The sequence below is a fragment of the Haemorhous mexicanus genome, chromosome 1 (assembly GCF_027477595.1).
Source record: "Haemorhous mexicanus isolate bHaeMex1 chromosome 1, bHaeMex1.pri, whole genome shotgun sequence".
In the NCBI taxonomy this organism is placed as follows: domain Eukaryota; kingdom Metazoa; phylum Chordata; class Aves; order Passeriformes; family Fringillidae; genus Haemorhous; species Haemorhous mexicanus.
The window spans coordinates 70,552,803-70,579,849 of NC_082341.1; the positions used below are offsets into that span (position 1 = coordinate 70,552,803).

The window sequence follows — 27,047 nt, forward strand, 5'->3', positions numbered from 1 at the left end:
CAGGCCGCCCTCGCCGCGGCCATGGAGGCGGCGATCCATGCCCGGGGCGGGGTTTGCCGTCTCCTCTCCTCCCGCCTTCATTTCCCCTGGTTATGGCGTCCACGGCCCTGACCTTTGTCCGGAGGCTGTGTTGGCGGCTGCCCTGCGGGACAAGGTGGGTGCCGATCGCTGCCGGTCTGCCCGGCGGGGCCCCTCACGGGGCGGGCCGGCAGCGGCGGGCCCGGGAGTGTCCGTGCCGGGGGTGTCCGTGCCGGGGGTGTCCGTGCCGGGGGTGTCCGTGCCGGGGGTGTCCGTGCCGGGGGTGTCGGTGCCGGGGCTGGGCAGCGCCGGCGCTCGGCGGGCAGAGCGGTGCTGCCCTGCCCGTGCCGCCGCATGAACCGGGCGGGATGGCCCCGGCGGTAGTGCACCGGGCCGGGCCCCGCTCTCATCCCAAAAACGGGGGAAATCGCTTTCTGCTAAAGTTGGGGGACCTCTCCGGCCGTGCTAAACACCTTTAAGTGTTTGACCACAGCGTGGGAGCGGGAAACCTGTGTTTGATGCCTTCCTGAGGCGAATATTTCACCACCAGAAAAATTGTTGGTTAGGCTGGGGGTGAGGTATCCAAAACCGTACTGAAATGTTAAAAGAGTGTGTGTGTGTTTGGGCCTTTTCTTGTTTTCTATATTTTATTTTATCAGTCCTGTAGATCATGTAATTATAAATGGTTTCTGTTAAAAGGGACATTAAAGTTAATCTAATTCCAACTGTCCTGCCAGGGACAGGGACGCCTTCCACTGGACCAGGTTACTGAGACCCACATCCAGCCTGGCCTTGATAAAACCAAGCTTAATTGTGTGTCCCACTAACTAGGGCTCCTTGCTAAGACTGTTCTGGCTTTCCAGATAATCACACAGTATCTTCTACACCTTTATTTATTTCATATTGCCTTTAAGCTGTTTCCAAGTGTCACTTACAGGAGCGTGCACTGCAGCAGCTGTGCACCTTCAGAGGTAGCTGGGCAGTGGAAAGCAGAAGGGATGGCTTGAGTTGCAATTACACTTGGAATTGTGTGATATACATTTTTATTGAAAATGGCTATATTGGAAATTCCACTGTGAAGTTGCTTGTATATGTTGCTTATAAAGTTGCTTCTGTATGAATAAGAATCGCAAAGTATGCCAATTCATAGAATTTCCTCTTCCAATCAAAAATAGCTTAATGCTCAAGAAAAAGCAAGGTGTGTTAAGTATACTTTGTAAACAAGTTCCTAAATAGAGTAGTGAAGCAGACATTGTCATACCAATAGATTTAAAGATGTGTGATACTCTGATTTGTAACTCATTCAGATTTGACTGTTAGAATGCACAGTTTCATAAATGAAATGCTTTTACTCAATTATCCAAGTGTGTCTGTTAGGCATGAGCACATCTTAGCCAGAAGACTGTAAGACATTTATGCATTTAATTGTAATATTTGTCACCCAAAGCTTTGTAACAACTTACTTGAAGTAAGTACGTGAACATTCTAAGACAGAGGGAGAAACAAAGAGAATTGTGTGACTTCTACCCTCATTTCAAAAAAAGAACTCTAGGCAAGCTTTCTCAGCTAAATAATATTAATTTTATGTAGCTAAGTTGTTACAATGAAAGTGAGGGAGAGCAGTTCTAAATTGGGAAAACACGTAAAAGACTGGCCTGCTGATCGTCATTAGGCTGGTGGAGTCAGATGTATTTGAAATGGCAAGATTCTATATGAGACAGCAGTTCATAAATCGGTATTAATATGGGCTCATGTTTTTAGGATTTAATCAGATATAATAAAGAAAAATACTGCAATTTTTCTAATGCTGGCGCACCAGAAAGGTGAGCCTTATTTTCTGTCTTAGCAGTATACAAGCAGAATTTTATCAAAGACACTGGCATCATTGCTGTGCAAGTAATTTTAGGAAGCATTTTTTGCAGTCTAAACTTGGAAAAAAGACTCATATCCTTGGAACACTGAAAGAGAAAGACTTGTACAAATATAAAGGCAAAATGTAGGCATTGCTCTTACTTTATTTTGGTTTGTTTGTTTTTCAAAGAGCAAGACGTTCATAATTCTTTCAGACATGGAAATGTGGGTTCCACAGGCTCTTGTGCTGCCCTCTTACAATATATAATATTTCAAGTTGAAATTCATCTGAGGAGGGGGGATGCTGACACAGATGCACATTCAGAAGAGTCTTACTAGGGCTGTATGCATTTGACAGTCTTTGCTCTCAGATCTTTGAGGTTGGGGGCCCCACAGCACCACTGCTGTGAAGCCATATCTGCACTTAGACAGACCCGTGGCTGCCAAATGCTTTCTGCTGGGAAACCTCCATCTGTGCTGTCGTTGTTTTGGGGGTTTCCTTTGGGCTAGTTGTAGTGCAATCCCAGCACTGAATGCCTGTCAGTGGCTGGGGGACATCTCCCAGTTTTATGTAGTTTAGAAGGGATCTGACTTGTATGTGCCAAGCACAACCTGGGGGAGTGGAGTTGGCAGTAGTGCAGAGACTTTATCCAAGAGCACTCTCCTGGTCAAACCCAGACAGTAACATAGTCACACCCAGACTTCCTAGTGTGTTCCTTAGTGTTTCAGCAACTTTAAAGGAGGTCAGATCTTGTCAAAGACCAATTTCCCATGAACTGTTCTTTTATTTCTCAGAAATACCTTTTTCATAGGAGCACTATTAAATGCTGGTCTTTAAGTAAAGTGAATTGAAAGCCAATTAATTTTCTCCTACCCTGTTGGCTTCTCCTTGCTTCTGTAGCCTTGTTGGTCTCTCCCTGGGCCTGGAATGCTTCCTGCTCTCAATAAATCTCCACTACACTAGCTGGTTTTCAGCTTGGGAGGCAGCAGTCTTAAGAGTTCAAGTTCACTTCCATCTGTCTCTTGAGCAGCATTCCAAATCTCTTCTTGGCATCCACTTATCACCTATGACAAAACATCTGGATGTTTACAGCCCACCCACATGGCAGGAGCTCAGGTGTTCCAGCACAATGCACAACAGTTCTTATTCAGTCTCTGCAGCCTTCTTGTACTTCTGCCTGGGAGTTTATTGATCCTGCTCCCTGAATTGCATACTGTTTACTTGGTAGTGCAGTTGTTTTTTTCAAGCACCCTTTAATAGGTTTATGGCAAAGCAGGAGATTATAACCCTTCCATCTTTTCCTTTACCTCTCTCTGACTGCAGACTTACAGACCCAAAAAAAAGAGCTATGGCTCTTTTCTGCCTTTCTTCCCACTAAGCCAGTGAGATGTAAAGTCCTGGGTCTTTAGGGCTCAGGGGCTTTGCTTTGCCATGAAACTGTGCTTTTATAAGGAACTTCCACTGAGGGCAGAGAAAGAACTGATCTCTTGCAGCTGAGATTATTTCTTGTTTCATCAAATGATTGCACTCAGGGGCCTCCTTCTTAGAAGCAGTTCAGTATTCCAGGCCATTCCCTGAAAAGGCTTCTTGATTGCTGTAAATGATGTATCACCTGCATCACAGGTTTTTCTTTGCTTCTTTTTAATATGTGAGGAGCGTGTAAATACATTTTTCCACTGCTACAGACATGCAATAAAGTTTCCTGAGTTTGAGGAGAATTGTGGATGCCAGCACACCCAGAGGACATGTAAGCCTTGCCTTGTGGAAAACCTCTTTGAGGCTACTACCATCCTTGAGGTGACCAGTAAGTCTGGTCCCCTTTTCTTTTCTGTTTCTTTTTTCCAGGTTTGGCCATGAAGACCTAATTGACCTCAGAGAGAGTCTGCCTTGTATCCCTGGTGGGAAATGTCTAGTCCTTTCTGTCAATCCTATTCAGATAGTTGTGGTTGGGTATGGACATACAAATTTTAGGAGCTTTGTTCTGATATTCTCATACTGGCTGAGCAAAAAGGGCACTATTGCTTCTTCACCCACTTCCCCCCCACCAGGCCCTATTTCTGTATTGTAGCAGCTTTCCTTTTCTTTCCTACTGTCTGCTGACATCCCTAATCCAATTCCCTTTACAAGGAGGAAGACTGGATTTTTGTTGTGTTGCTGTCAAGTAATGAGTCAGGCTATATCCTTAAAAGCCCCGTTTGCAAACACTCCTGAGTCTCCTGCGGGTCTGTACCAAAACCTCTGGTGCTGGCAGTAGAAGTTGCTTTTATGCCTGAAACTTTTCCCCAGATGTGAATTGGGTCTTGTTTCCCTCCTGATCTCAGTGAAGTGTGGGCAGCAGATGTCCTGCATCCTCCTGAACATCTGCCTGCTGACTTCCCCACTCACTGGCAGTTGAATGGGAATGCATCCTGGCTCACTGACATGGGAAATGCGTCCACATACAAGGGTTGTGTCTTAGCCACAAAACACAGACCCTGATCCTACACCAGGAAAGCCCCGTGGAGTATGGTTTTTACTCCTTGATGCTGTCTTACACAGGCTCTTGCATTTTGGTTTCTGACTCTCTGAAGCTGTGCCTCTTGGTGCTGTATTTCAGGCTGCACTCGTGTGCCTTGCTCAGCTCTTTGCTATTCCCAATCAACCAACATTTTTTTCTGTGACAGATTTCCATTTATCAGCCTCCTTGACTTGTGCTGGATTCTGTCATGCTCAGGTACTCTGCTCTGCTCCTCCTGCTCAAGACAACCATGCTTACCTTTGCAAGCTTCTTTTTGGTAGGTCTGGTCTGTAGTTATAGTTGGTGGGCCACAGACCCTTGCCTGGCCACCAGAAAAGCAAGCAGAGCACATACCTGCCTTGATTTTTAACCTGTTTTCCCCTAAGCTTGGTCTCCTCTGTCTTGGTGCAAGTCAATAGGAAGTTTAGAGAGCTCATCATACTTTTCTTACCTTTCAAGTAGTAATTTTTTTTTGTTTGTTTTATATATGAAAGAAACCACCTTCTTTCCTTTCTTGAAACCTTGTGCCATTTGACTTTTGCAGTAAGTTTTTGCAAAATACTGGTGAAATGAGCTTCCCCTAACATTTTTAAGGTAACGTTCAGAGTCTTTCAGAAAGGTTCTTCATACCATCGATGGATATTGAATTTCTCTTTTTCTTTAAGGGCTGGGATTCTGAAGCATAGTCACTGGAATAAACGAATCTGCTGTGTTTTGAATATTGGGCTTAACTAGTCAAAGGAATGAACAACAAAATGAACAACTAAATCTCGTAATGGGAGTCTTTCTCTGCAAATACTCATGTTTATTGCAGGAGTTATTACATCTTGTTTGCTCATGGTGCTTTACCAATACAACTTAAAAGACAAAAGGTAGTGGTGAGATGATTGGATAGTTTTCCAGAACAGTGTCTTAGTAAACTTCTGTCTTTATGTAAGCACACTCCTAAACTGTTTTGAATGGAAATACACACAGCAGTTAAAATCAACAAAATGTAATCCAGAGCAGCAAGCTGTATGTAGTTGAGCTGGATTTCACAGTTCATAGCTAATATCAAGTCAAGGTGTTTGGAAATCCTGAGGATGGATTGTCGTGGAACAGAGCTTTCTGAACAATCCCAGTTCTCTAGGACTCTCTCCATCTGTGAGATGCTTCGTCTTTGTGGTTCTCTGGTCTCTCTCCAGTATGACGATGTCTCTGGTACTATGGAACTCAGGACTGGATGTAGTAATCCCAGTGTGGCCTCAGCAGTGTTGAGTAGAAAAGATTCCTCTCCTAATTATGAATAAAAACTATTTCTTGAGGATTAGAAATATTGTGTTGTATGGATTCTTTGCTGATTCTTTGGCCCTCCAAAACAGTGGCTTACGTTTTTCTGGTAAGGTGTTCTGATAATATTTTTTCTGGTTTAAGGTTTGGTGTAGAGGTATGTAGCTTATAGAATGGCCAAAAATTCTTGAATAATTTGGTCCTTAGAACCATTAAACCAGGGTAAATTTTAAATTTCAAATATGCTGTCATTTCATACCGTGATACATACACATACTTGTAAAATTCTTACTGCTTCGAACATGTCAGTATAGTCAGCCTGTTTCTGAAACAAAAGAATCTGTTTGGGTTTGTGTTGATTTTCTTAATTGCCAGTACAATGCCAGATGAAACACACTTTTATTCAGAGGAAGAACTTCAAATTATATGGGTTGTCCACCTCTTTCCCAGATCAATAATTCTTCATGATCTCTACAATGATAGCAGAAGCCAGTTTTACTCCGCCTGTGTTGCATTCCCACTTAGAACTGGCACAATTCAACACAATCCTCAGACCTCTTTCTTGGGAGCTGCTGCTTTAGGTGCAGCCTTCTAAATGCTATAATTTAAGCTTTTTACGCTGTCTTAGTAAGACATGACATGAAGTCTCTTGGTATGTATGTAATTTTCATTTCAGATTATCAGAATTTTGTTGAATAAATTGCCTCAGGTCTTTAAAGACAGCCTGTTGGTCTGTTTGATTGTGGGTGCTGGAAATACTGACAAAACCAAGAGCAGTGTGCTACTTTGTGTTTAGACCTAAAGTGTTTAATTCTAAGCTGTCTGAAAGAGATCTAGATTTGGGCAGGATAAGCCTTTGGCTTTGTTACTGTTTTGTTCAGTATTCTTTTTGTCCACCCTTATTGTGTCTAGGTGTCATGGGTTCAGGAGAGAAAGTAAGCCTCAGACAAAATTTTTGTTTCCTTTCACTGATACAGCTGCACTGTGAGGAGTGTCAGTGGGTGTTCTGATGTGGGTGGAAGCTGCAGGAGCTGATTGTATCCTTGTCAAGAAACCTACCTCTGTTGGCCATAAGCTATTAAAGTATACATTTTCTTGCTCTCCATACAGCCAACAAGATTTGTCCCTGCAAGCCAAATCAAAATGGCATTTTCCTTTCTCCATTGATTTTGAGTATTTATTCATAACTTTTTATTAAGTCACCTTGGATAAAATGTGTAAGGAATGTATTTGAGTTTGCTGCTCTCCAAATGCTGCAATAAACTCTCAGTGATTCTCAGCAAATGTCACATGTATAAGTATTGCAGCTCTAAGTTTTTTCTGCTAACGTTCTTATTTTAAACTTTGAAGTGTGTTTCTGTCTGTAAATCTTCCTGCTTTTAGAGATGTCTTACATGGACTGAGCATATACAGGAGGTTCTCTCATAATTTAGTCATTCATCATGTCCAGTCAACTTAAGTCTGCTGGAAAGAGAGTTCTTGTGGAGATTTCCGGAGATGACCCTAGTGTCCCTCCCAGCAGCTGTGATGAGAGCATAAATAAAATAAACCAAAACAAAACTGTGCATGTATAGAGCACAAAGATCAGATCACTTCATATCTCAGTGAATGGTAATTTAGAGCCTTCATTCTTTGCTATTCTTTAATATTGAGAAAGAAACTATCGAGCACAGCTGAGCCACTTGCACTAAACAACAGTGATTCAGCACTTCAATTTGCCAACAGACACATAATTATATTCTAGTTTTTATATGTCAAAACAGTGTAGGAGTGTAAAATAATAAAAGCTGATAAGGATTTATACACCAAACTTGTGTTTAGAACAACTCTTGAAACGTTCTAATGTAAAGGGGAAAATAATTTGGCTTCCATTTCTTTCTGTTTGTTAAAGTAGCAGTAAGTAAATTGTTTATAGAGTATTTGAACTGATGTTTTCTACTAGTAAGGTACATTGGAAATATGAAACATTCTTATTGCCTAATAGCAATAAATTTTAGTTACTCCATGCTGCAGTATAGTGGGGTACTGTCTGGGGTTATGCTAATGGAACAGGAAGGAATAGTTGATTCTTTACATCTTGGGGATTTTTTAGGAAGGCTGGAGTTCTGTCTACTGAGTCATCAACTCCTTCATGGTGTTGCCATGGTTAATAAAATTTGGTATTTCCCCAAGTGAACCAAATGCATTGATTTCTAGAGAATAACTTGGATGCTGATAAGACCCCGTGGATGGATCAGGGACTGTGAGCACACGTGCAAGAACTCTGAGCAAACGGAATAGCATTGTAACCAGCAACTATTATGCTAATTTATTAAATGCTTTTAACAAATTTGTTCTAACATGCTATGGTCAGATCTGTTGTTACCTCAACCCTTTGTGCCCCACATTGGATTTCCAAAAGGACTGTTGTGGTTTAACCCCAACTGGAGTACCATGCAGCCACTCGCTCACCACCTCCCTTCTACTGTTTATTTCCCAGTATAAGAGAAGAAACTTGAAAGGACAGACCTAGAAATAAAAGCCTGAAGGAATTTGCCTTTATTAGTGTAAAAATTGTCAAGCTGAGGTTTTTTTTTTAACATTATACACAACTCCTGTTTGTAAGAAAATCTGTCTGTAGAACTTAAAGGAAGGGTGCTTTGCAGCTGGAAGCCTAACAGCAGCAGCAGGCATTGTTGATTTGATAGGCACACATGATAAAGTAATTCAATAGCAAGAAAAGAAAACAAAAACAATCTGAAAAGAGTATATGGTGAGAAGTGTGTATAGTTAGGTGATATGAATTTCTTTGGGAACAGCCTGTAATAAGATGGCATAAAGAAAGAAAGGTTTGCCTTTCTTCTATAGCCAGAAGAAACTACCCAGAATTTATCTGTAGATGTACCATCTACACTCTCCATATCTCTCCTTTACTTTTCCAACAGCAAAGGAGCAAAGAGTGTTCCAAATATGCCACAGGATGCTCATTTTGCTTTAGCATTTTCAGATTTCTCTTCTTTTTTCCAGCTCGGGTATAGGTAGCTTTTAGGAGGAGCGTAACTGAAGAGATGTGGAAGAAATGAGCCCTCTCCACTTTAAGCAATATGGGAAGAGCTCTTATATTGCTGTATAAGTGCTTGGACTATGTAAAAAATTTATGAGTCCTTAATGTTACATTATTATCTGTTTGATTTCAGTAGAATATAATCAATGGCATGATGAATGATAACTTGGGGAACCTGCAGATTAAAATTTTCTAATCATTTTTATGTTAACAGCATAGACAATAGCTTCCTCTTGTCAGCAAAATAAAGTGGAGTACAACTTTAAATTTACTGTGTGCAGAGAATACTGCAAGTGAATATGGAAAATGATAAATATTTTCTTGGTTACCAAGGAAGCGTGGTACTGCTAATGTTTTGCTCATTGTCATGATTATTTGGTAATTAAACTTTCTTTTTAAAAATCTTTAGAGATACTGTTACGAAGACTTGGTGGGGGAATGAGAGACGTTGATGTGTCAGGTCAGGCTTAGGTCATTATTTTCAGTTGATTCATTCATTTTCTCATGGTTACAGTTTAAATACAGGTTTCTATTCCCCTCTCACTTCTCATTTCCTAAAAGTTGCTACAATTGCCAGTGGTGACAAGCTTTCCCTCCAGCTCTGCTCCTGCGTTCTGTGATGTATCTAAACTAATGATCGAAGTTGCTATTCCATCTCCAGATCCCTATTCCCCTCCAGGGAGAAAAATCAGGAAAATTTTAAGGGAGGATCAAAGTGAGAGAAGTGATGCTAAAAGAAGGGGAATGAAGCCTGAAACTGGTTGGAGTGGTACTGTCCAGGCACCAGCAGACAAGGACTGCCCCAGTGACCGTGGCAGGGAGCACCTGTAGTTCCTTGCTGTGGATGGATGCATCCCCACAGCAGGACAGAGAGCAAGGAGGTCTGATTTGGTTGCTCTCCTCCTGTGTGACTTCTCAGCAGTCTCTAAGAGCAGCACTTGCTGGTGAAACTCTTGGGATAGGTTTTAGGCTCCTGAACCTTGTATAAAAATTGGAGGTCTGGCTGGTACCTGCAAATCAGGTGTGGGTTGGGCTGGGAAACGTGTGCCATCTCTTCTTTGCAGGGATTCAGGAGAGGCAAGCAATCAGAAGCTTGTGTTAGGTTAAAACCAAACACTGAGCACCGTGAGGTTTCTGGGAATTGATTGCTTTGTGTCATAACTAAAAAAAACCAAAACAACAAAAGCCAACCCATATAACTCTTTAAACAGCACCAGCAAACCATTATTTCATGTAATTTTCTCTTGAGATGGAAAGAACACTAGCAGCTTTGTGATGCTGCAAAACTTGTGAGGGAAATCGTAAGGGGTGGTTGCCATGCCCTTCACTTCTGCATGAGGAAAGTGTGGAAAGAGTAATGGAAAAAATGACAGCACCTTGAAATTATGGCAAAGAAGGGATGTTGTACATGTGGTCTGAAGTTTTACACATAATGGACAAAAGGTGTTGCAGGATTCATCCAAGTGACAGTTTAATGTGCTTCTTGCTTCTAACACCACTTCCTGTTCTTTTTCTTGCTTGTCTCCCTAAAGCTACTTAAAATAATGTAAAATGAGCATTTTCTATTTCTGCCAGGAGTTTTAAACCCATGTGTATCTAGCACCACCCGCTGCTTTTAATCCTAACAGGATTTTTAACTGCTTTTCTATGTGCTTTATTTCCCCAGGATCTACTAATGTTTAAAAGAAAACTTGTACTAAATAAATGGAAGATAGATTTCAGGTATCTCTATCCCTTTCTTTTGCTGAGTGTGTCTGATATTTCCTGTGCAAAGAGATCTTTTGACTTCCATTTAATCTTTGAGGAGAGTGCTGTGTTGCTTTAAAAGTTAGAAAGTGAGCAGTCAGTATTTTACAAAATGTTGGCATTTTTAACTCTTCTAAAGTCCTTATGCAAGGGACAGAAGTAAGCAGAAGTAAGAGGCCTGCCTTTAACAGGCTTTGCAGTCTTTTTGTGGATAATATAAACAGTGAGAAATTACTTTCAGTGTAATTACAATCCTACATTTAAGAGACATTTGGATGTTTATTGTGATAAGGGACATTTATGTGAGCAGGTAGAGTGAATAGGATGAATGATGAGCCTCCAAGGTATCCTGAATGACTGAATGGCAGCAAAGAGATGTCTGAACCAAGGGAATAAATACAAAATGGTTGTCAACCTGAATGTTTCAGGTTCAGACAGTGATGCCCAGGATTTATTTCTTTTTTCAGAGTGTACAACTTTCGAAGTCCCCAGTGACTGGTCTTGCAGGAGAGCACAGGCGTTTGTCATGGACTCTGACTGCACTGCCAAGTTGTGATTCATCTTGCTTCTGTCTGTCTGTGGGAGCTGGCTTTTTACCCAGCTGGGGGAGGTTGCCCAGCCCTCACCACTCTTCTGTGGGTGCCTCTACAGAGAAGGTAATTTGTACCAGTGGGGCAGTGGCAGCTAACTAGGCACTTGGTGCAGGGCAATAAACAGGAAACTGTGAAGGACATTATTTCACTTTGTTGCAGTGAGTAGATGAGAAAGAGAAATACAGAGGGGTTTTTGGTTGCCTTTCGTAGGCTTCTTTTACTGCTTGGATTAAAGCCTGTGTGTCAGGTTCCAGGCTCTGTGCCTGCCTTGCATAGTTTCCACAAAGTCTTGTGTGGCTGCTGAAGTGGGGCATAGATTTGCTCAGTGAGTGACTAGGAAGGACTTCGTGTCACAGCAAAGGAGCAGCAGATGGAGAGAGCAAGCTGTTGCATGCTGTACTGCAGCAGCCTGTCCTGTTCCTCTGTCCTTGGGACTGTGGCATGGCACTGCTGTGCAGTGCCAGAGGTGGCAGTGCTGCTGTGCATGGTGAGAGGTGTCGAGTCATCTCCTCATTTTGTGTGATCTATTTGGGATTGAGGGGTTTTCTTACTGATGTTTGTGTGTGCCTCTGAAGAATGAAGCCCTGCCTGAGATTAATTAATTGTGAAATAAATTTATTTTTCCTTTGTGTTTTCATCCTTTGTTGTTATTTTATAGAGAAATCATAGTAATCAGCTTAGCCTTAGCGTGTTGAGAATTGATGAGCACCTCTTATGTGTAGGCAATATCTGTAGAGATCAGAATGCAGAAGGAATGGGGTGAATCATCAATGTCCTGCAGAGAACTGAGCTACAAGCAGCAAGGAAGAATGAAAGATAAACGGTCTTTTCTTATAAACAGACTTTAATAAACACCTAGGTTGCACGATTTTCTATTACAAATCAGTAGGTAAGGAGGAAGAGAAGAATGAAAGATGAAGTATTTGAAGTGGATAGATAACTATTTTACCCAAACATTTAACTAAGAAGCAAAAAGTGAATATAACCAAACAGCAAAGTTCCTCTGAGCCTGGACTTACTGAAAAATCATTCCACTTTTCCCCAGCCAAACTTTTTTGATTCACCTAATTCTTTTCTTATCATCTTCTAACTTCTCTACTTTGCATCCTTAATAAGGAGTAAGTAACTGTGACCTGCTAACTGCAAAGAAAAGCAAACCAACCTTAACCATAAATATGTGTGTTCATACCTTCAGACCAGCTGCTATGGCATCCTCCTCTCCCTAGCTGCTCAACGTTTGTTAATTTATGATCATTATCAAATTGTATATAAAAGAGAATTTTAAAGCCTTTTTATGATACTGACCATAGCCAGGCTGGAGTGAAATCCAGATTGTGAAACATGGTGTAAACCCAAATCTCCATTGTTAAACATGGGATCTATCTCAGTCACTTCCTAGACTGACGAGAAGATTTGTAGCAGATACACAGATCATCTTGGGGACAGTAGCATTCCAGTAATTCCAAAGATGACCAGCAAAATTGAAGGAAAAGAAAGCCAAACCAAACAACTACTCTTCCAGCACTCTCATTTCTCCTTCCTGTTAACGTGGCTTTAAAAACACGTTTGGGAATAAGAACTGAACGTGTCATGTTCTGGGACTCCAGGACAGACTAATGAAAGAGATGCAGTGTTAAAAATCTTGTATCTGTATCCATTTAGGTGCACTTCTTCCTGTTGAAGGTATATTTTTGATGCTGGAAACAGAGTCCACAAGTTGGATAAATAACCTCCTGACTATTTAAGGGATGAACTTGTTAAACTCTGACAGTCTTCTGAACACACCAGCTTGAATATTGGTTACAGTGAGAGTTGTTTACCCTGTGTTTGTCTGGGTGCACTGCTATCTTAATAAAAGCTTACATCTGATCAGCTTAATCTGTTCTTGCAGCCTTTTCTGATAGCCTGTTCCATTTTTGTATTATTCAGATAGGTTTTTTGCTACTGGCATAAGGTTTTGAAGCAAATTTTGAAATTTTCACTTTGAAAGAAATTCTGGTATAAGAAAAAATATTCTTTCCATGTCTGTCATTTAAACTTGGTATCGCCAAAATATCAGAACTTTGATTTTTATTAACAAAGAAGGGCTGAAATAGGACATAAAAACAGTAGGTCTTACAAATATTCTTACAAGACATCATCTAGCTACATAAAATTAAAGAGAAATAAAATTATTGGGGAACAGTTCACATTCTTCACACGTCCTACCTGAAACTTTTAGGCTTTCAGCAGAAAATAAATTTTCCTTAAGAAATAAGAACAATGAGGATATTTTTGAGGCAGGCAGTAAAACATCTTTTAAATTCTCATTAGGTGTGTATAAAAAGGCAGCATTTCCATGATTTTTAACTGATTGTCCTGTAACTGAAATATTAACATTCAATTGATTAAGCATTCTGTCAGTCTCCGTTTGAGATACTCATTAATTTTTAAATGAGACTGATTATAAAATCTATCTTATAGGATGTTCTAACATGACAGCTGTGTCTGTAAGTTAGAATAGGGAAAGTTGGGCCTTTTATCTTTTTTACTAGAATAGAGAAGAAAGGTTCATACATAAACTGCAAGCATTTTAAAAATAGTGACAGCATGCTTTTGCCCTCTTGAAATAAAACAAAATTGTAAGACTTCTTGGCTTTTGACTCCAAACTTTACTGAAGTAAACCTGCTTTTACAAAGTATTAGAGAATTGTGTTAGGTTTGCTACTTTTGGGGGAGGTTTTGATGGAACTGCCTTTTTCTGGTGGGAAGTTGTTCTCCCAGAATATTTTGACTGCCTTTCTTTTTCTCAAGCTGGTTTACTTAACAGGCCTTTTCCAAAGTACATATTGAAATTAGTCTTCACTTGTGCTGCCCTGAAAGGAGAACCAGACTTTCAAATTCAAATGTTTCCAGCTAGAAGCACACACACTTGAAAAGATCACGAAGAGCAGACAGACTGCATAGTCATCTTAATTAATGGATGTATGAAGCTGCTAATCACAGAACCATTTAGGTTGGAAAGGGCCTTTGAGATCATCAAGTCCATTAACCCAGTACTGCTAAGTCCACCACTAAACCATGTCACCAGATGCCACATAGACACATCTTTTAAATACCTCCTGGCATGGTGGCTCCAACACTTTCCTGGGCAGCCTCTTCCAATGCCTGACCACCCATCTGGATATTAGGAGGATTTTCTTAGCCAATCTAAACTTCCACTGGTGCAACTTGAAGCTGTTCCCGCTCATCCTGTCAGCTGTTACTTGTGAGAAGAGATTGACCCCCACCCAGCTACAGCCTCCTTTCAGGCAGTTGTAGAGAGTGAAAAGGTCCCTCTGAGCATCCTTTCCTCCAGGCTAAAAAACCCCAGCTCCCTCAGTTGCTTCTCACAGGATTTGTGCCCCAGACCCTTCACCAGCTTTGTTCCCTTCTTTGGACACATTTCAGCACCAAAATGTCTGTCTTGTAGTGAAGGGCCCAGAACTGAATGTATTATTCAAGGTGTTGAGTACAAGGGAATGAGATTTAAATAATTAATAAAAATTAATAATTTCCAAAGGCTAATTATATCACAGCAAAAGCAAACTTCTAAAGCAATTTTCTTGTGACTTTTAATACCTTTCTTCTTGTTGTTGTTTGGATTAGTGTTGTATGTAATGTTTCACATTTACTTTAAATGTCTTAAAAAGCAGTGTATTTGTTTCTCCTCTAGTCTTTCACAAAAATCAAGTAATGAGATTTTTTTTCCCCACTTACTCCCAGGCCAGCACAAGCTGTTTGCGTTCCAGCCATTCACCTGCACATGACTGCAGCCACCATGCAGGTCAGCCAGAAGGACTTCCAGAAGGCTCAAGAACAGCTGAAGCTTTTGAAGAAGGATCCTGGGAATGAAATTAAGTTGAAACTCTATGCCCTGTTTAAACAGGTAGGCATGACTTGACTTACTTTGTTTGGTAAGGAGCATTTATAACCTGAGGGGATGGGCCTGTAAAATTTATTTGAAATACTGGCTGTATATATTGTGTGTTAACAGGCTCTTCATTTTATGTGCTCAAATTGTGTTCCTGAAATGCCAGCCCCTTAATACCTAAATTCTGAGGGAAACCAAACCTGGTTTTTCATGCTTTCAGTAGAGCCTTTATCCAAAGAAATAGAGCAAAATTACATCCATTTTGTGATGCCTTCCATATAGTAATATTGATTCAGCTTTGGAAAATGGCTTATGCCAGAAAAAAAGAGTAGGCTGAATGCTTCCTCATAAAGTTCTTGTATCTACAGTCATCTGGGCCTGTAATATAATGGTGTTGACATTTGAAAGTTCATTTCTGGAGTTTTTTTCTCTTTTTTTTAGTCTGGTCCATTGTAGGTTTTGTTTGGGGCTTTTTGTTTGTTTATTTTTAACTCAAGGAACTGTTCCTCTACAGTTTGAGTGAAGGTTATTCTTTGCCACAGCATGAAAGGAGACCTTTGCAGAAATAACTTTATGCCCATAGCAGGGCTTGTATTGCTATTTTGTGAAGTATTTGTGGATCAGGATTGACTGCAGGGTCAGTACAGGCTGTGGCTTATGTTGAGGAAGGCAATCAGGAAGTAATTTAAAAAACCTTAAAGACAGCTGATGTTCTAGGTAGCTTTATTGATTAATAATAGTGAGCTCATAAATGTTTTTGTTTTTTCCTTCCTTCCCTTCCTTCTTCCCTTCCCTCCCTTCCCTCTCTCTCTCTTTTTCCTGCCTCACACTTGAAATATTTCTTTCCAATAGTTTATTTGTCTTCAGGAAAAGTGATCATAGAATACTTCAGGATAGCTCAGACTCTTGCAGTTCAGCTGGTCCAATGCCCTTGCTCATAGCAGGGCAAACTTTGAAGTAAGATCCAAATTAATAGTTCCTATTCAAAGGTCTCTTCACACAGGTAACAAGTCTTTAACATTCTTTATAAGTATAAAATTTTCACAGTTTTTGCAGCAGGAGAACTTAAGATGCATGGGGATTTTGGAAAGCAGTCTCTCACATTGGCTAGGTGCTTGTAGAAGCCCAGTACAATATTAGAAATAGCAGACACTGAAAAACCTCACAGTGTGTGAATTGTCAGAAAATTGTCCAACCAGTATTCCTTCTCTCTCAGAGTTGAATTCTGTATTCTGATCAGATAAGTACTCAGAACAGTCATCATATTTTCTACCAAATCATCTGAACTTTAATCAAAGGTTTAAATAAGTCTATTTCTCTCTCTTTTCAGGCTACTGAAGGTCCCTGCAATGCTCCAAAACCAGGTATGCTGGACTTCGTCAAGAAAGCCAAATGGGACGCGTGGAACTCTCTTGGCAATTTGTCTCAGGTGACAAAACCCATAATTTCACTTAGATACTTTGTAGATTACCTTGAAGTGCCGGGTCCTTAAGTGAGTGGCTGATGAGTAAAAATATTACATGCTAGTTGAGCATCTCTGCTTCAGCTATCAAAATGTTTCCTGCTGTATTCCTCTATCACTTCACTGCTTCACTGTTTGGAGATTTTTTTTTAGTGTGTAAGCCTAGTTCTACATTATTACTGCCAGCTTGTATCTGTGTAAGAGATCTTAGGGGGTGACTTCCAATGAGAATAGTGGTTTTTGCATTATGGTGCATTCTGCTCTGCTCTTTAAGAAAGATGGATTGAGCTTCTCGGTTCTTACAACAAAACACAAATCTCTGAATTCAGCATATTCATAACTTTGCCATTTTAAAAAGTCAGTCTCTTATGCTGTTGACTAAAAGACTAGAAAAAATTGGTATATTGAGAGCCTCTCTTCATTCTTTCTTTCTCAGTATATCTTGATATTTTTAGTAAATTTCATAACCTTTAGAGAAGTCAAGTGAAGCAAGCAGGGAGAATAAAGATGCAGAGATAGATAAGCATTCCTTTTTCTTGCAGGCTTTGGTAAGTCTGCATAGAGAGGCCATGGTTTCCTCAGCTGCTATTAAATGAAGGAAACAAGCTTTTCAAATCATCTGTGTCAGTGCTGCATTAGGCCTGCTGTTTAGTAGTAGTTGCTGAGCTCAATCAAAAGGATTCTTTAATACAGAGGACAGGTTTTGTATTTTTCTTTTTTTTAGAAAAAGAAAATATGGTTGCGTAATCTCATGAATATAAAATACTGTTCTGCTTTGGGTTTTTTGGGGTGCATTTTGATCTTTGTTTAGTTTGGGGTTTTAGGGTTATTTTTGAGATGGCCCTGCAGCTTTTAGGAGTAGTCAAGAAATACTTAAGGAAAAGAATTGGCTCCTCAAGTTAGAGTGGATAGACAATTTCATGTGCTGCTCATTATGGATTATAGAACTGTTCAAAGTATGTTATCCTTTCAAGCCAAAAAGTTTTAACAACCAAGTACTTAAAATTCTAAATTACTGCTTACTTTAGAAATAGGGAGACAGGATTCTTTAGGCTTCTGTGTGTTAGTGCTAAATGAAAACTATTGTCTTCAAGCAGTTTTAAAAGGCCATAAGATCCATTTCAGTGATCTTATTTTCAGCAACACATATTCCAAAATAAAAACTTGTTGGAGAAATGTCTGACTGGAAAGCAGAAACAAGGGATCCATAGAAATGTTTAAATGCTAGGAATATGACAAAGGTCTCTTTGGTAATCTTAATCCTGGATGGAGCACTCTTCCAGCAAAATAAATGTCATCATCTCAGCATCTATGCATTTTCATTTTGTGAATCTATTGCTACTGCCTTTAAGGTGACTTAAAGCATTTTCTGCAGTGGTCAAATACAACATGTTCCCCTCCTCTGCCCCAATTGGAATATGTTATAATGGAGATTTTAATTTTCTTTTGTCCTGAAGCAGTCACCTCCCCCTCCACCCAGGTACCCATTTTATTAGTATTGTAACTGATTTCAATTGTCCCTTTTCATAATCTTGTGTGTGTTATTTTCTTCTTACTTTTAAAAGTATTTTTCTTTTTTTTTCTCCTTTTTTTTCCCTACCTTATTTTTAAATTTCTTTTCTTTTGTTGCAGGATGATGCCAGACAGAAATATGCTGAACTTGTCTCAAGTCTGGTCTCTGCAGAATCTACTCGCCAGAAGAAAGAGGCTTCTCCAGAAGAGGGCAGACACGAAGGCTATGAAACATTAATAGTTACTACCAAAAACAATATCACAAAGATAATGTTTAACCGACCTGATAGGAAAAATGCCATCAACCATCAGGTAAAAAAATGAACTTGTGAGGATTAATGATTTTGTCCTTTCTGAAGGAGCTACTTTAATCTTTAAAGGGTCCTTACTACAGGTTCAACAGAGCTGACTGAAGCATGGTGATCTGACCTTTGTGAGGGATCCAACAACAAATAAAGGAATAAATATCCAGTACAAAATGAAGTCATTCAGCTAAAATTTTACAGATTAGGCTTTTCTGTGTCTCTTGAGTTCTTTCAAACTTGATATACAATTATGGTCCAGAGTAAATTAAAATAGCAAGCTGCGGGAAGCCTGGCCTGTGTTTTGGATGCAAGATTTGACTGCCATGTTGAGTACAAGAAAGCATTTGTGGAGCCTTTGACTCAGTACTGCTGCACGTATGTGTAGGTGATCTTCTGTTTCCCACAGTTATCTTCATTACTAAGTCCATCCTGTTGGAAGCATCACAATCATCCTGGTTCACAGCTGCAGAAATACAAGACCAGGGTCTTCACCCCACTGCTGCTGATTCTTTAGTATGTCTTTTTGTCCCCTTAAATTGCTGTATTGAAATTAGCTCTTTCACATCAGTGCTTGTTTTTCCAAAGGACTTTATTTTGTCCTTTAGATTTGCACCACAAGTTTTCAGTATTGCAAGCGTGTGTCTTTGTGGTCTGAAGTACTTCACATGTAATACCAAACTTTCTGTGCATGACAAATTTTTCAGTAGTTAAAAGGATCATAGCTAGTCTATCTCTAGAGTTCCTTGTTGTCAGTGTCAGTCTCATTTTTATGTTCTTTTGCAGCATCACATTTGTACTTTGTTGATTTTCCTTTTATGCAGATGTACAGAGAAATTATCAAAGCACTTGAAGAAGCTGGAAAAAATGATTCCACCATAGCAGTTATTACTGGTATGTTTTACGTTAGACCAAGGTATAGTACTGACATGAAATACCTACCTGTGTTTAGACTAAGGTAAAATTAAGTGAGGAAATCCTTTCCTCTGTTAACAACCAAAGGTTTTCCAAAGTGTTTTGGCAAATTTTCCTTAAGCTGGTGTTTTAAATTCTCAAGCAAACTTGCTGTTACATCAAAACATCTTTCTCACCTGAGAAGATGGATATGGAATACTCCTAAAGGCTTTATTACTTTTGAGTTGCTGCCTGTCTGGCCCATCCTCATTGCAGAGAAGTGTCTTTTAAGGAAATTAGCCAAAACTTGAGTTTTGGCTGGTAGCTAAGTAGTGTGAATTCAAGGTGAATTTGGGCTTGATCCTGTTTACTCTGAGGTTATTGCTTTCAAATTCTTCTCCACGGTCTGCTTTACCAAGACCTGGTTCCCATTCCAGGATGCTGGATCTCCTTTCTGTAGCAATGACTGTGCAGCACAGCCCTTACAAGAGAAGAAAGGCGATTCACACAGCTGAAGCTGGAAAGTCTAACACATTATATAGCTGTGAGTCAACAGCAAACACCTCTGCAAAACCTTGCTGTTCCTTTCACACAGTGAATAAAAGCACTGCAGTGTAAAGTAGGTCCCATCCTGTGAATGTCCTCATGGAACATAGGGTGATTTAGGCAATTGAGTCATGCAGTAGTCGGCTTTTAAATGCTTCTTGCTTTTTTGCTGGTGCCTCAAATTGACTTAGTCATTGAATACCAGGTTATCTGTTTCTTACTGAACAATTCATCTTCTACTATAGTGATGTTAATGCAGTGCTGTCAGTCTTATCCTTATACTGCTGTGCCTTTTTCTAAATAGATTATAAAAATGTGAAAATCTACCATATATTAAATAGATGATTCTGTCTCCTTTTGATTTCTTCATCAGTTTGAAGGTGGGTGAAGGGAGATGCATCAACTTACATTTCCATTGTCCTATTTAAAAAAAAAGTTTATTGCATCTAATTGTTTGAATGGTTGAAAATTGACAGAAAACATCTCTAAGGAAGTGTGCAGGGAAAGAAATAAAATATTTTTGCCCTCTGGCAGTTACAGAAAAAAAAAATTAATTTTCCCCATCAAATATTTCATAGCTAGCATTCTTTGGCTTTTACTGATTGTTGTTTTCAACAAATTGACAGTCAAAACATATGTTTAAACCCTAGATGTCCTTTAAGATATTGTGTATATTTTGAGAAAATCCCTCTAATTACTTAATGTTATTAGACACTCAGGATGAAATTCTTTTGTAAATGAGATAAATGAAAGCTTCTCTTCTCTTTCCTACTCAGAAACCGTTGGTGCATTTACTCCTATGTGTTCTCTGCAGGAAATGGAGACTACTACAGTAGTGGAAATGATCTGAATAATTTCGCTAATGTCCAGCCTGGTGAAATGGAGAAGATGGCAAAAGATGGAGCAGTATTACTCAAGTAGAACATCTCAGTTTCATATGTACATAAGTTACTGTAATGGGAAAAATGTAATTTGCAGGCATTGTTAGAAAACAGCAGCAAAGACCCAGATTCATCTATTTAGGTGACTGTGTCTAAGGGCTCACCACGTGCATAAACACAAAGATCCTGTGGGAGAAAGTGGTATTAATTGCATGAAATAAATAGATTAATATTAGAAGTCTTTTTAAGTGCAGTGATGCTAAAGACTTGATTTCCTTGTTTAGTCCCCAAAGTGCATACAAGTATAATGACAAAAAATTGTTTTAACTGTATATGGAAAAATTGTGGGGTTTTTTGTAGCAGTGTCTACACTAGCAGGAAATGCCAAAATACCTTCTCTGGCAGACTTCTTTGAACAGAGACAGGTGTAGTGAGCTTGTTCAAATTTGCCCAGTAATTCTGGGATCTTGGTTCTGCCTTTAAGTTTTAATTTACCTGTTAAATGAATTTATTTTCTAAGGCCAAGTAGATCAGGGATATCAACTCACGTAAGGGTCTGCTTCTTTTTTCCCTTACTTAAGCACATTCTGTCTTCTCTTTTACTTCTGTATGTGATAATTGTATCTGAGAGATGCTTGCAAATTGGACTGTTTCCTTAGGCACTTGAAATTGGTGAAAAAGCTAAAATACACAGAAAAGCAGCAGTTTTGGTTTTTGTTTTAAAGATGAACTGCAAGTACTCAGTTTTGCAGCTTTTACTTAGTGAGCTGTTTGTGGATCACAGTTGCCCCTCAAAGTGATAATGATGGAGTGTGAGCCTGTTGTGAAGATGTTACTTAGTGGTACTTGGCGAGTGTTCCAGCCTGCAGTATTGTGCAGGGTGTTCAGCACAATGCAGGGTCTTGTGTGCTTTATGGTCTTAAACCTTGCTCTTGTGAGAAGCCTGTGTTTGTTGGGCTGTTATTATTACACAGCCACAGTGCTTCACTACAACCAATGCACAGAGATGCCAGAGAAATGGAGTTCTTACAACTCTTTTGGAAAATGTTTTATTTTGAGGATGCATTTTGCACCTCTTGGATGGAGAAGCAGCTGTCAGATGAAACAAAATGCTGTTTCTCAGCAGAAGAGCTCTAGGGAATTCTGTGATGAGGTAGCATCACAGTGTTGGTGCCTGTTGGGGCTTCTCTACAGATGAGAGTCTGTGAAGGGATTTGCTGTCCCACGGGTGGAGTTGGGATGGATGTGTAGGCGGAGGGCTCTTGTCAGTATTCAGCAACTGTAGCTGAAGAGGGAAACACTCCCATAACTTGATCGCAGGTACTAGAAAAGCTCTGCTGACATGTACATGTCTGATTCTTAGTTGTTAAGGAAATGCAGCTGTTTCAAATAGTTCTTATTTTGTCAGAATTAATTTCTGAAAGGCCCAAACCCCCTACATTACATATTTCCGTCTAGCTCATGGGTTTTGTTATGCAGTGTCTAATTACATGTTTTGCAATTTGTTTATATTGGATGAAAAACTTGAGGTGTGTCTCTTACATGTTGCATCTTCTGTTTTCCCTTCTCTCTAGAGACTTTGTGGGTCATTTTATCGATTTTCCTAAACCACTGATTGCAGTGGTAAACGGCCCAGCTATTGGAATCTGTGTAACAGTCCTTGGTTTGTGTGACCTTGTCTATGCTTCTGACAGGGTAAGTACATTGCATGGCCTATCCCAAGACAGTCCTTTCTCTATTAAATACTATTTGATTTGGGGTAATCTGAAAGAAAAGAACACTTCAGAAAAGTCTAAAGGCTTTGTATATCAAATCAAGGAACACCTACCTATATTAATAACCAGGACAGGGGTGCATCAGCCAGTAGTTAACATGCATGGAATTTCCCGTGCTGTAGTTTTGCTTATCAAGTTACTGACTCCAGCTTAGAGACTCTTTTCTAAGAGCCCCTCTTCTAAGCTGATGTGAAATGATGTTTGTAAGGCCCCTTTTAGGTTTGATAGGGGGAGCAAAAGTTTACTGTGGACTGGAAGTTCAGTCACTGGCTGAAGTAATTAATTACAGATCACTGTGTCACTCCTGACATATGCTTGTGTAATGTGTATGATTTATTCAGTCAATTATGGCCCATAGATCTCTTTTTTTTACTAGAAAAATGTTGGCTTCTCCCTCTTTCACCCCTCTCATATGATCTTTTTTTGCTACATGGTGAACCTATTTTTCCTTGTTTCTCAGTTTAAAAGAACAGTCTATATTCATCCTCCCTTGGAATAACCTTAGCCATCAGTGTCCTTAGCCTATTAGACATATCTCAGGTTTACCTGCTCAGTCTTTTCCTTTTTTTGAGCTGAACAGCTGCCATTTGTTCAGCTTTTCCTCACGTGGCCTGCACTCACATTCCTCAGGACTCCTTCCAATTGCTCTGAGTCTGTTTAAGTATAGTGGTACAAGCTGGACACATCAGTCCAACTTGTGTCTTACTGACGTGAAACGGAGCAGAAGAACTTCTCCGCATTCTGCAGGCTGTATTTCTGATTTGACATCTCACTGTGTTATTTGATTTACTTACTTGTGAGCTGATCTAACACCTGGATCCCTTACTGCAAAGTTGCCAGTAAATCAGTTTTCCCCATTGTGTATCACAGGCTACATACCAAGGTATTCCCAACAAACTTTAACTTGTCCAGCAGTAGTATCTTCTTACTCATACCTCTCAATTTTATCAACACTATTTGGAAGTCAAGTCACTTGCCCTGAGCATATCATCTCCTTATAGCCATGAGTTAGTATAGATTTAGTTGAAGTTTAATCCAAATACACATGAAATGTCTTGTCCTATTAACATTATCCTTCTTTCTTGAATGGCTTGAATTTCATACTTGAACTTCCTTTTACTTTGTATGTATAATCATTGATAAATGCATCTTATTTTTGCCTTGTGGTTTTTTCTAAATCTCTGACATAGTTTTCACTTTCTATATATTTGTGTTTAAAGTCCATGGCAAGCTCATTATTTATAGTCTGCTAGTACCTTCCTACCAGCACTGGGACAGCTTTTGCTTGAACCCTTGGTAACAGTTCTTGGAGGATTTCTGTAGGATCTAACCTAGCCTTTCACTTAGATTATCCTTCATGACAATTTTCCTATTACCTTCAAGTTTTTTGAAGCCTTCTCAAAGCTGATTGTTCTCTGTTCTAAGATTGTTCACTGTTCAGTTCTAATGTGCAATTATGGTATTATTTTGTATGACTCCTTGCATTTCTGGCACAGGCTCTTTTTAGATATGCTTAACATTTGGTGAAAAAAGATTCAGTGACTTGAATTTTTCAGGAGAAGAATAAACTTGGTGTACCTTCAGAAGGCAAAAATGCTTTTTGCCTCCTAAGTTATTTGGAATATGTATTTAATAACATATTTAAGGCAAATGTGCATGAACATCCTTTCTGTAAAGATTTTGCACCTACACATTAGTTTCTCTAAGTGCTGTATTCAATTAATGTAGCTTCATCAATAGGGTTTTTGGATGTGGAAATGGAGTTACACAAAGTTGGCTCTGGGGTGCATTGAGAGGATGAAGCAATGTTACCAGATGGTATTTGAAGGCTATTATGGCAATAGTTCAGGTGTGTTTGGTGAACTCTGTCTCAGTAGAAGATTTAAAATGAAAATGAAGTCCTAGTATTTGAATTCCATGCTTTGATCTAAGGTTTTCTTTATTTTCTTCTCTTTTTTTTTTCCAGGCTACGTTTCACAGCCCATTTAGTCAACTTGGGCAGAGCCCAGAAGGATGTTCCTCTTACCTGTTTCCAAAAATTATGGGCTTAGCCAAGGTAAGAATGTCTGCACAGCCTGTGCTATCATCTGACCTTTGTGTGTTGGTATCCTATGACCATGACAGCAAGTGTGGTCTTCTGTCCATACTCTTAATTTCTCTGTCTATTCTGGAAATATGGAAACTAATTTATAGTACAAATAAAAAAAAATGGAAAAAAACCTGAAAAATGAAGGGACAACAAAATCAATTTTTTTTTTAAACAGTATAAATCCTTTTTACTTCTTTTGATATCCCTCAGAAAAAAAATCTGGGTAGTTTTAAATACTTATCTTATATTTAATGCATTAATATAATGTATTTTTTTGAGCAGGGTTTAAATCTATAAAGAGCAGAGCAAGTGCTTCATTGACATCCAAGTACCAAGAGTAGTCTGTTCAGTGAGACACAGCCTGCCAGTACATGTTCTAGTAATCTTGGAGTCACTGCAAAAGTGAACAAACACATTTATGATGAGGTAATTCCAGATTGCAACCTTGGAGCTCTGCTCAAAGACATGTACAGTCCTAGTGAACAGCAGAAGCTGTAGGCCAGTCCCTAGTGGTGAAGCCCAGGGGTTGAGTCTGAGTGTGAAACTTGCTGAACCTCTTCCTTATGGCCTGGATGATGGGACTGAGTAAGGCCTGCTCTAGCAGGGCCTTTGAAGTAGACAGTATCTGGAGGTTCCTTAGTAATTACAATAATAATCATCATCTATTCTGTGTTCTTTTCAGAGGGCAGATATTAGCAAGCAAGAGAGTAAAATGAATGTGATGTAGAAGCATGCAGCTTCCCTGTCAGATAACTCAAGTCTTGTGTCTTGTTGAATCACACTTTTTTTTTTTTTATATAGGCAAGTGAAATGTTGCTTTTCAATAAAAAGCTGACTGCAGCAGAAGCCTGTGCCCAGGGACTTGTGACTGAAGTCTTCCCTGACAGCAGTTTTCAGAAGGAAGTTTGGGCAAGATTAGAAGCTTATGCAAGCCTCCCCAAAAATGTCAGTATTTTTAATTTTTCTCCACCTTATAAGCCTGTAGCATTCCCAATCCTGCCAAACCTCTCCTGTCACTTGGTTTCACTTCATCCTTAATCGAAATAATGAGGCTCAATATATTTTCCTTCAAGCACAGATCTGTCCCTCTGCTGCTGGGAATCAGATCCTTCTCTTCTACTCTGTCTGCATCTAAGACAGTGCACTGTCCACAGAGATGAAGTGGCTGAAAAGCTTTACAAATTAACTGATTAATTCACCTGTGCAGTGCCTCTGTGAGTGCCTTAGGTAGCTTCTTTTAGGTTTTTATTTTGGCAATATTTTATATTTAAGAATCTTACCACTGGTTCTGCAATATTGTTATAGTGTGTGCACTCTGGGTACTCAAGATGACACTGAGTGGCTTTAATTTTTGCTGAACTCAGTGTTCCTGCTCCCTAGTTTAGGATTTACAAGACTACTGAAGTCATGGTGGTCTTGTGTTTCCTTGGACAGGAGGAGACAGCTGTGCCAGCTGCTGGTAATGTGAGTGGCATTTGACACTGCAGACAGTTCAATGGGTTTTGTTTCTTTTGCCCATCTACTCTGATTATGAGCACTTATGAGCAAACTGCTGGTTTGCTTCCTATGAGCCTTCTCCACCTTATTAGCAGTCTGGGGAATTAAATGCAGTAAATATTTCCAGCAAAAAGGTTGACTAAAAGCTAAGAGATCTGATGTTAATGCATTTAGGATTAGGGTTAGGATTCCAGTGTGGGTTTTGTATTATTTCCTGAAGTATTAAAGTATAGAAAAGAAAACTTACCTTCCTCATGTTCCTCTCTTTCTCCTCCAGTCCTTGGCAGTGTCCAAGCAGCTGTTACGAAGTATGGAAAAGGAGAAGCTCCATGCAGTCAACAGCAGAGAGTGTGAAGTGCTGACAGAGAGGTGGTTGTCTGATGAATGTGTAAATGCTATTGTCAGCTTCTTCCAGAAGAAATCAAAACTCTGACCTTCACCAGTAGAGTAATTCACCATCTGGCAGTAGCCTAATCTGCCCTTATCATGAATAAACTTCCTCTTCAAGTAGTAATTCTTACACCTTTTCATGTGGTATATCTGTTCTAAGTACTAGGTCAGACCTGGTTCCCAAAATTAATATACTGTTATGTGCCTTGGATCCATTATGGATGTTTAGGTTGGGAAAAAAGGTTCATTATTCTGTAGGCATCAGTGATGTTTCTGAATAATACTAAAGCAGGTTGTCTTCTAAAGGAAGCAAGAGATTCTATAGCACTCTGTTTTGATAGCTCTTCAATAAATATCTTATGAATGATTCTTTTTATTTGTCTGGGGGAAAGGAAATACTGTATTAATGAAAAAATAAATAGAAATATTTAATTACCATTGTGGTGAGTCTTATTTTTTCTGTGAAACATCCTGAGTGAGAGGGCAAATAGTTCCTGGGAGCCCTGTTAATGTAATAATCTTACAAAAAATCAATCACATTCAACTCAAAAGCTGTTTGTTTTGAGCTTTGTGGGTCTAATCCCCAATGTATTTTTCCATTAGTTGTTTCATATGACTCCTTTTCTGTGGGAAAGTGTGATATGTTCACTTTCCTCATGGGAAAATGCAGCCCGTTGATGGATGAAACAGCAGAAACTGGGATGCCTTGATCAGTAGATGCCAGCAAACCTCTTACAGCAATGGGAGATAAACCACTGCTCTCTGTAAGTAATAAGAATAAATCAACAT

At 39.5% G+C, this 27,047-nt stretch overlaps 1 protein-coding gene across 2 annotated transcripts; it reads left to right on the forward strand.

Moving 5' to 3' along the window:
* On the forward strand, nt 1-26,696 carry ECI2 (enoyl-CoA delta isomerase 2). Of its 2 annotated transcripts, XM_059853301.1 has the most exons (11): nt 21-154; nt 10,893-11,081; nt 14,763-14,925; nt 16,241-16,339; nt 18,005-18,196; nt 19,011-19,080; nt 20,441-20,543; nt 22,082-22,202; nt 24,249-24,338; nt 25,173-25,316; nt 26,146-26,696. In XM_059853301.1, the coding sequence occupies exons 3-11, from the start codon at nt 14,803-14,805 to the stop codon at nt 26,299-26,301; spliced, it is 1,098 nt and encodes a 365-aa protein (XP_059709284.1). In that variant the 5' UTR covers nt 21-154; nt 10,893-11,081; nt 14,763-14,802; the 3' UTR covers nt 26,302-26,696. The 2 variants fall into 2 exon arrangements, with proteins under 2 accessions (XP_059709274.1, XP_059709284.1); XM_059853291.1 differs by lacking the exon at nt 10,893-11,081 and having other exon boundaries at nt 1-154.
* The last annotated feature ends 351 nt before the right edge of the window (nt 26,697-27,047 follow it).

Bases quoted from the DNA above. Each gene is read 5' to 3' on its own strand.
- ECI2 (XM_059853291.1), top strand. From the start codon at position 93: ATGGCGTCCACGGCCCTGACCTTTGTCCGGAGGCTGTGTTGGCGGCTG. The intron at 155-14,762 runs GTGGGTGCCGAT...ACTTACTCCCAG, and splicing joins CGGCTGCCCTGCGGGACAAG to GCCAGCACAAGCTGTTTGCG. The intron at 22,203-24,248 runs GTAAGTACATTG...TTTTTTTTCCAG, and splicing joins TTGTCTATGCTTCTGACAGG to GCTACGTTTCACAGCCCATT.